Below are 10,476 nucleotides of genomic sequence, written 5' to 3'. Positions count from 1 at the left end.
CCGGTGTAAAGCGTAATTGCTTCCGGTAATATTATATCCACACTTTCCTGGAACTGCGTTTCAACAAAGCAAGCCACTCTTTACCCCAGTATACCGTGAAGTATTCTTCCTACATCAATTTTCCTTCTTATCGATATTGGGAATGTAAGATACAAACTGAACTGTACCATACGTCAACTCTATAGACAATGAAATATGTTAAAACTACACAGGGATGTATTTCATTAAACACCGTCAAACAATAACAATATAGATTTATTGACTAGTTATGCAAGCAGATTGCTATGATATATTTCTAAAGTTCATTATCAAATCAAATCGAGGTGGATATGTTCAAGAAGCAAATTTGTTGCAAGTGAATTAATTTGATTGTGATGGGGGCGACAAAGTTATTTATAGATTTGAAGGGGATTCCCAAAAATATTGCGAGCAAGCATGGCCGCTTGTTGTTTTGTTTCTTGTAGGAAGTAGTTAGACACGATGTGCTCGCATTCACGGATCCTACTGAGGTGCTTGTCGCGCGCGTTAAACAATCAAACAAAACATTTTCATTCAAGATGGAGAGGAAGACATCATTTCTTGAGTTTTTCACGAAACCTCTCAAATGTTTACGTCAGCCCAAGGTCACGGGTGCCGAAATTATTGCATCTTGGACAGAGAAATGTCGGCCTTTGGAGCAGCAGTGAGCCAAGTGATTGGAATAAAGCTGTTTCTAATGCTGAAAAGATCGTTGGCTATCCCACATCTTTTATGAGCCTCAGGTGTTTGCTCAGTGATGAAATTTCTAACGTAGTTCTTCACATGAGGAAACTTGTAGGAACACAACATCCATTACTGCGAACAGCAAGGTAAGTCAGGATTTTTGTAGGGGGCGGTTGGGTAGCCTAGTGGTTACAGTGTTCACTCGTCACGCCGAAAACCCGGGTTCGATTCTCGACATGGGTACATGTGTGAAGCCCATTTCTGGTGTCCCCCGCCGTGATATTGCTGGAACATTGCTAATAGCTGCATAAAACCATACTCACTCACTCAGGATGTGTTGTAGCGCTTGAACTGACTTGCTCATTGGTATGGTTGTGTTAAATTTGCTTTCTTTTCCACCTAAGGATCAGAAGAGCATATATGATATAGCTCTGTATTTTGTGACACTGCAATTAACAAGTCTTGGACCTACCAATAGTTAAAGGGTCAGTACGTTTTACATAATTATATAGATATACTTCTACAACCGCAACAGTGAGGAGCATGACAATATAACTTTTCACATCAAAGTGACCATATATTGCTATCTCACTGTAAGGCTTCGATGACTAGGACGTGGAGGACAAATAAACATATTGAAATATTTTTCACTTTTTAGAATATTTTCTCAGTGAAAGTTAAACATTTCATTACGTTTGTTTATCAAAATGTGTAGACTTGTCCAAAATGAAACAGTTGAAAAACACATGAATGGACTAGCTGTGTAAGATGTGACGATGTGACAAAGGTACTTGGCTGGCCGCAAGGAACTCTGGATGGAAAAGCGATTGACTTTATACGACAGGCATTTTTATATTGTAGGCTTGGCTTTGATAAACACTGGTTTCTAATCTAAGCAAGCTGGCAGTTAGTATTTTAAAACTCACCTGTAAGAAAAACACACAAGCTTTCTCCTCAGTTTGTCCCTATTGAAAACAATTTGAAGCCAGTTTACTCCGCACAACACTTGCATTGTCAGCTTCACTGTGCGGAGCTCTTTTATTTTGGTTTCAGAATTGAATCAGGCATGTGAAATCACACTGAGAAATTATTTCATGCATCTGCTTTATAAGGATCACGATCAAGCCAGTGACTAGGCACTGAAAGACTTTTACAGGGGTAAAAATTACATTAGCACTATAGCCCACTGGCACAAGTTAGTATCACTAATGTTAAAGGTATCCCAAGGGCTGATAGAATGTTTATCATTTTGGAGGGGTGCTCCTGTATGTCCCTGGGTGTTATTGCTATTCAGGCTTGTAGGCATTCTAAGAAAATTCTATTACTGCTTTGAATCCGGTCTTCTTCAAATAACACCCACATAGATTTTTTTCACCTTTTTGTATTCATTTATTATGTCTATTCCTGAATCTGTTCATATTCTTCAGAGGCCTGGTGTATGATGGAAAACATGGCTTGCAGACCCGGGGGCTGATCGTCTTGCTGCTGTCGAAGGCTGCAGGTCCAGGGCCAAAGTTAGAAGGAGAGATACTAGAAAAGGACAAAATCACAGGGATATGTCCACGGTAAGTTGACAAGTGTCACCGATCGGTTAGCTCTCACACCAGGCTATGACAAAGCACTATGACTGTTGTAAGTTTACTTTTAAGTTTATGAGTTACGATAGTCAAAGAGCTACGATTGCTTTGAGAAACGGGACCTGGGTCTGTGGCACCCCATTCTGGGGTAGAATAGAACCTTAGAGTTTCCTTAGGAAGTAGCATGAGCAGGGCTGGGATGATTCCAAATTTAAGCCAGGTACCCAAGGCCCCTATTACCCGACCCTACCCAGGTACCCGCTGTATAGGTCTCAAGCGGTGGGTACAAAATGTCCGATTTGGAATTACTTGACTGTATCCTGGCAAAAAGTATTTAGATACACTATAAAACCATCTGGTCATGCATACACTGAAGACTTAAGTTTTATCTTTATTCTAACAGATGTACGATTCAAAAGGAATGTGTGTATAGTCAGAAAGAAATTCGAACTTTAGTGACTTGTAGTGTAACCATGGAGTTCTAGATAAGTTTTGTTATTAAACAGTATGTCACATGACTAACCAATGGTCCAGGTAATCTTTAGGGTACCCGGGTCCTACTCAGTAGCCGCCTGATCTGAGTACCTGAGCTACTTGTCCCGGCCCGAACAGAAAGAATATGTTCTCAGAACCCCTTGCATGCCAGAAGACCAGAATATTTAGTATAACATGTCTGCTTGCGTGTCATTGTACACTCATGGCAGGGATCACTGCTCACACTGTCAACCACTGGTTTGTTGTAACTGGAATGAACCTGGGCCACTACGACACTACTCGAATAGTGAGGCATGTTACAACATGCACTCACTCACTGTGAATCATATTAGCTGTGAATCCCTTCTTTACTCCTTCCAGACCGCCTCCGTGGTCTAATGGTAGAGCGTCTGCCCAGGGAGCAGAAGGTCCGGGGTTCGATCCCCGGCCGCGTCATACCAGACGTGAAAAGATGGTACATGTTGTTACCCTGACTTGCGCTGGTCATTAAGGGGCTAAAACAAGGACTGGTGGCTCGGAGTCAGTATACTGTGTCTTAGTGGGGTATTCATGTTTAACTGCGGCATGGTATCTCAGTCAGCTAGCATGATAAATGGTATCAGTCCGGACTAGTACAAGCAGCCACACACACATGCATGCACATTGCTATATAAGTGCAATAATCTTGGACGCAACGTTAAATCCAATTTCACCTCACCTCACCTCACCTCTTTACCCCTTTCAGACAAAGGTCACTTGCAGAGGTCACAGAAATGATCCATACAGCTAACCTCATTCACAAAGGAGTTGTCAACCTTTCCGACCTTGACCCAGTTCTTGATGGACCAGTCAAGGACATGGAGTTTGGAAACAAGATGGCTGTCCTAAGTGGAGACTTCCTGTTGGCCAATGCCTCAACAGGATTGGCAGAATTAAAAAACACAAAGGTAGCTGGATGTTTTTGTTTTTGGAGAAGAAATATTGTTGTGCTTGTCATTTCAAATTAGATAAACGGGACCAATATATTATCAACTGATTTCATGACTTCATAACCCATAAAGATCCGGGTTAGAATAGGTCTTCAGCAACCCATGCTTGCTGTAAAAGCCAACTATGCTTGTCGTAAGAGGCGACTAACGGGATCGAGTGGTCAGGCTCGCTGACTTGGTTGATGCATGTCATCGATCCCAATTGCACGGATCGATGCTCATGATGTCAATCACTCGATTGTCTGAACCAGACTTGATTATTTACAGACCACCGTCATACAGCTGTGATATTGCTGAGTGTGGCGTTAAACAACAAACAAAACATGACTTCAAAGCATTCTCGCATGACATCTCAGCATGCCAGGGTGATGTCATGTCTGTTCTGTGGAATATAGTGATAACTTTTGTAAACATTTTTCAGAATTGTGAGTGTTTTTGAGTATCTGATGCCCGAAATTCAAATATTCATTAAGAACTGCACATCTGAAACACATAATGGTTATCTCCTAACAACATCATCTAATCCCTGAATGTAAAGTTTGGAAGGTAATTTAAGGTACCGATGTTTACTACAATATCTGAAAAACTATCGAACCTACTCCAGACATAGTTGGTATGAGATTATTGTTGAGAGTCTCAACTTGAGATGCCCAATGCTAACAGCATATTCGTGGGTGCATGATTCCCGTGCAACCTTTCAATTAAGTTGATTGGTTCAACAGTGTCATTTGGCCCTGTGACGCAGGGGTAGCATTATGCAGATGGCTGTTACATCGAATGCTCGTTCAACCCGTGATGAACAGGTTTGGTTGTTGATTAAATATAGTGATAGCTAAATAGACAGATTTTTTTATTCATGCACCGATTGTCTTTAAATGTCATATCCAGTTATGTATGACTGTTTGATAATCTCATACCAACTTTGACTGGAGTAGGTCCAATAGTTTTTCAGATATTGTAGCAAACGTCCGTACCTTAAATTACCTTCCAGACCATACATGAAAGTTCCTCTCATTTTGCAGGTGGTTGAAATCATGTCAAGTGCAATCGGGGACCTAATGGAGGCTGAGTTTACAGGACTTCGGGACAGGAGAGGCAATCCAGTTTTACCGTCCTCTGTCACATTCTCTGATTGGCTGAAACAAACATTCCTGTCGTCTGGCAGCCTGTTGGCCAAGAGCTGCAAGTCGTCCATGGAGTTGGTGAAACATAGTGACCACGTTCAGGAACAAGCGTTTGAATTTGGGTGTAACATGGCGTACGTTCAACAGGTTCGTACTTGTGTCCTTAGACATTCCTATAGGGGTGAAACGATACATCGGTGAACCAGTGCATCTTGAGTTTTCATGAGACGATAGATACACAATACTTATTTGTTTGGTATCGATACAAGACGGTACACTTGCTAAGAGAATTTACTTACTACACGTTTAATGACACCCAGTAGTTTTGTCAGGCAAATATCACGTAATGTGTTGTTATTAGGGTTTCAAGTTCACAACTAATAATAGCACGATTCCCCACATGGGTTCAATGTGTGAAGCCCATTTTTGGTGTTCCCGCCATGATATTGCTGGAACATTGCTAAAAGCGTCGTAAAACCATAAGGACTCACTCACTAATAAGAGCCACTAAGAACATGTGTCTAAAGCTAGTTTTACCTTTTGAACCTGTTCTGAAATATTTCTAGTCAAGAAGTTTCCACATGATTTCCAATATATGTATCGCAATAGATATTGTATCGTGACCTGTATATAGTGATTCATATCGTATCGTGACCTTGCTGTATCATTTCATCCCAAGTTTTAAACATATAGAAGACCATATCTGATGGTGTGACCAGTTTAACAGCATCTGAACTGAAGGTTAATATTGTAGTATTGTAATTGACGCAGGGCGGTCGGGTACCCTAGTGGTAAAAGCGTTCACTCGTCACGCCCAAGACCCGGGTTCGATTCCCGACATGGGTACAATGTGTGAAGCCCATTTGTGGTGTCCCCCGCCGTGATATTGCTGGAATATTGCTAAAAGCAGCGTAAAACCATACTCACTCACTCACTGTAATTGACGCACGGGTACTTCATTGTCAAGAGTGATTCCACCTCATGCAAAAAACAACTGGAAAGCATGTGCTAGCACCATGGTTTGCTGGTCAAGATGGAGATACAAGTAGTGCAGCTGCTGCTGTATCCCTACGCCAGGAATTGTTTCATTGGGTAGTGATGTGGTTACAATACAGTCCACATGTTACAAATATCTGATTCCATCCTCAAACATTCACGCTTGTTCACTAGCCTGAGATTTCTAAATTGTGCTGACGACATGTATTAAAAAAACCAATGATGGTCGTCTTCATTGACTAGTATGAAGCATGTATTGACTAGCATGTGGGGGCTATAATTCTGAACCAGTTCTCAATGCTTCAATTTTGGTATACTGTATTCAACGTAATAAACGCCCAGGGGGCTCTCAAAATTAGAAATAGGGGGCTCTTATTAGAATATTATTGAGTTAAAATATAAATTTCGTGGTTTATGCTGACAGCCTGAAATGTTTATGTACAACAGATATATTTTCCCAGAATTTAATTGTCCATAATTAAGGGTGCATATAACACACAAGTGTGTATTATACGCGAACAAATAAGTCTTGTGTACATTGATCAAACGGAAGGGGTGCCAATTGGGATTGTTCACTAGCCAATATATTAGCAAATATCGCCGTGGGCGTTTATTAGAGCAGGGCGCTTATTACGTCGAATACGGTAAATTTGATCTGAATAAAACTGACAGAAAATTTAAACTTTGTAAACATTTCTGTCTAGCAGGACTAGCTACAATACAAACTCTGAGGGCTAGTGGAAGGCTTACTCTTGTCCTGGGACTTGTCGTAAATTGTATTTTGATAGGCAAGAACAATTTCATATGTACATTGATTCTCTTTGTTTTATCCAATGCAGCTCAATGAAGACATGGCACCATTCCTTAACCCGGTGGAATTCCTTGATCAACTGACAATAGTGTCGGCTCCAGTGATGAAGTATGCAGAGACTTATGGAGTTGCCTCCCTTGACACATTCACCTCTCCTCTCAGCTCCTCCGACAGGAAACAGGTGAAGGATATTGATTAATCTTTGTCTACATGTCTCTTGGCCAAAGTATAGCATGCCACAATTTCTCATACAAAGCACTGGTATCTACTGGATGCTATAACATAACGGATGAATTAATCAAGTATGTAGTTTTGTATTTGTGGTTAAGTAGAAGAATGTTTTATCATGAAATAAACCACACTTCGTTCTTCATTGTTCTTTGGAATTTATCACGTAGCTATCTTATATTTGTAGTTAAATAGATGTGTTATCTTCTATTATCAAGGGTACTATATCTGCTTTCTATTATTAATATATCTGTACCATGGACCCATTTGCTGTTAGACTGTTGGGGAAGTGATGTCATCGTCTTGTTCTCCCTTCACACTAACTAAACACACAATTTATCTCGCTCATGAGTAATTTGCTTGAACAGATATTTTAAGCCCCATCATTACAATCAGGTTTAAAACAAAGCTGTTTGTTCTGAACAGGTTCAAGATATTTACCTTAAATATGAGTACTTTTACTCCTATAATAGTGACCTCCTCTGTGGTCAAGTAGATAGAGAGAGTGTCTGCTGGAACATGTCAGTGGCTCGATCACTGGCTGCGTCATACCTAAAGATGTTAATTATGGTACTTGTTCTTTCCCCATCTTGTGTATTAACGGGCTAAAACAAGGACTGGTCGGCTCAGAGTCGGTATACTGTGCCTGAGTGGGATATCTATGTTAAACTGCATATAGTATCTGAATAGGCGAGCACTTTAAAACTGGCATTAGTCCGGACTAGTACAAGCAGGCACATAAACACAATTATCATACCACCAAGTCAGAATGATGAGATCTGTTTGGTCCACGTGATGTTGATAAAATACTATTTAACCCGCCTTGAAGGGGAATCAATTTATCAGCGGGGGAATATATCCCTTATTCCACGCCACGAGCAATACAGGCTGCAGGTTGATTTGTGAGAGGCAGAATAAATCCCTTACACCCTACTTCAAAGCAAAAAGATGCACGCTTTTTCCGAGTCAAAGGAAGTCACGTGGCATAGCACAAGATAACCACAGCTCAATCAAACAGCTGTCTATCAATTTTGAATTTGTGTTAATTCTTTTTCAATGTCACATGTCGGTAAGATAAATTCGTTGTAGCAGGATCACTTGGGGTTTTATGCATCCCTCGTTAGGTTTTATACCACTCGCCTCCGATGCATAAAACCCAATCTACCCCTCGTGATCAGGCTTATGATATATGCATGCATTGCTATATAAGTGCAATAATCTTGAATGTGACGTTAAACCCCATTTCACATCATCTCACCCTTTAGTACTACTACAGAGGGAGGTATAGCCTAGGTAGTCAAGGATGCTATGTAATATTTATTCAAAATGAATAAAATTCTCATTTACGTCTTATGTTTCAGATTGTGTCTATGATCAAGTCCTCTCAGTCGTTGAACGAATGCCTCGCGTTGTGTGAAGAATATGGTCAAAAAGCGATCCAAGCATTAGATGTTTTCCCCCATTCTGATGCCAAGAAGGCTCTGGTTAATATCGTAGAGGCAGTCATGAAATAAGTCTGATGCTGGGAGTAGCATCCTCAGGTCATTGAGTGGCTGTCACGTTATCCTTTGGCAAGATGATTGTGAACATTGTTCAACATGGAGACAAATGTGATATTTCTTAAAATATCATAATTGAAAAATGAATAATTGAGGCGTCACCATCAACTTCAGATTTGGCATGTAAAATGCCATGAAGGTTCACTAGACATAACAACATGTGGCAGTGGCATGAAACAATTTAGAGTTACCTGCCCTTGGTTTTATGAATCTAACCAATGTGATCATTGAGCCTGAAAACAAGCAACATGACACTTGTGATGATAGACAAGTGTATCTATACTGCTGCTATAAGTCCTGATGTGCTTGCCATGAAAGTTGATAATATGATAAAGAGAGAGTGTGAGTGAATTGGGTTTACCTTTGAACATTATTTAAGTCATGTCGGGTATAAGGTTAGTGATAGAGGAGATGACTCCAGAGGGATGCTGGCTGTAGGCCCTAGAGGTGTAACGATACGCTAGGGTCGCGATACGATACGTAACACGATACAGTGTTTACTGGTACAAGCTAAGCCAGGTTGATGTCTTTCTGCTCTCTTAAAAGATGTGACAAGTACAGTTGAAGAAGATATAAGGTGTTTAAAAATTTTACTGTTACAGCAAATTGTCAGCAATACAGTATATTTTACTAAAACAACAAACTGGCTTTGAAACTGTTAAACTGTTTCATGTTTAAAAGTACCGGTTAAGTAAAACTGTGTTATGAAAATATCGTATGTATCGTATGTATGCTTTCCAAATCGATGCATCGGGATACAATACTGTATCGCCGTATCGTTACACCACTAGACCCACGAGCACATGTATCATGCCATCAAGAGGCGACTAACGGGATTGGGTGGTCAGGCCCGCTGACTCAGTTGATGCATGACATCATATCCCAACTGCGTAGATCGATGCTCAGGATATGAATCACTGGATTGTCTGCTCCAAATTCGATTATTTACAGACCATGGTCATATAGCTGAACATTGCTGAGTGTTTGTGCAATTATTTATTTATCCAAAACTGACAGGATTTATTCTTTAAATGTTTTACCCTTTTCTCAGATAATTATGAATAAAAAATCCATCAAAGACAGATGGACTCTGGTGATGATGTCACTATATTTGGTTTTTACTTAAGAAGCCAGACATGCGCCAGACTGCATCAGCTGGTAGTGGACCGGGATGTTGTACACTGGGTTCTTGTGTTTCTGATGTATATGTGGGGGCACGGGTGGGCCAGTCGTCTAAGGCGCCGCGATTCGCTGTGCAGAGTTGCGTCCCTTGGGCACGCCAGAAACCTATGATTGTGGTTTCGAATCCCAGTTCGCCTGATTATGTTTCTAGGTTTGTCAGCACCATACCCATGCTCGTGGGTTTCACCGAAGTGGTAAACGTCTGAGACCTGCATCACTTCGGGCTTTCCTCCCACATTAAGCTGACACGCCGCAATATAACTGGAATATTGTTAAAAGCAGCGTTAAACCCACTCACTCACTCACTCACTGATGTATATGTGCGTGTGCATATTGATCCAGGGATTTGCTGAAACAATTGGACTTAAGGAAACACATGAAATACCCAAGAAAAACAAATTGCAAATTTTATCCCATGTATGGACAAAAAATAATTTTAAGTGAACAATAAAAGAATTGATAATTTTATGCCTTGTCTCCTAAGCTTGCTTGGCCCATCCTAGAGCGATCAAATGATCCCTCACTTTTTCTCGTAGAAAGTGATATCATTCTATGTATGGGAGGGGCGGTCTGGTAGCCTAATGGTTAAAGCATTCGCTCCTCAAGCTGAAGACCCGGGTTCTATTCCCGACATGGGTACAATGTGTGAAGCCCATTTCTGGTGTCTCCCGCCGTGATATTGCAGGAATCACCATTGATTTCTCTAAAAGTCAGATTAAGGGCTGAGGGACAAAACTCTGCACAGTAACTTGTCATGTCCAGACCTTCTTTCTGGTCAAGTTAGGTATATATTCTGGTGTCTGTATGTCTTTTCTGTTGAATTCCATCAATGAA

General features: G+C 40.8%; 1 protein-coding gene across 1 annotated transcript; it reads left to right on the top strand.

The window, feature by feature from the left end:
• Positions 1 to 447: 447 nt before the first annotated feature.
• On the top strand, positions 448 to 9,179 carry LOC139474903 (all trans-polyprenyl-diphosphate synthase PDSS2-like). The gene is made up of 6 exons (XM_071258094.1): positions 448 to 848; positions 2,130 to 2,267; positions 3,499 to 3,700; positions 4,765 to 5,013; positions 6,702 to 6,854; positions 8,263 to 9,179. Exons 1-6 carry the CDS (start codon positions 481 to 483, stop codon positions 8,413 to 8,415), a joined length of 1,263 nt encoding a protein of 420 aa, XP_071114195.1. The 5' UTR covers positions 448 to 480; the 3' UTR covers positions 8,416 to 9,179.
• The last annotated feature ends 1,297 nt before the right edge of the window (positions 9,180 to 10,476 follow it).

This window comes from Haliotis cracherodii, unplaced genomic scaffold, assembly GCF_022045235.1.
Source record: "Haliotis cracherodii isolate W230 unplaced genomic scaffold, xgHalCrac1.p SCAF_3, whole genome shotgun sequence".
Classification (NCBI taxonomy): Eukaryota; Metazoa; Mollusca; class Gastropoda; order Lepetellida; family Haliotidae; genus Haliotis; species Haliotis cracherodii.
The sequence above is the reverse complement of the archived record's forward strand: the minus strand, read 5'-3'. Positions and strand labels throughout refer to the sequence as shown.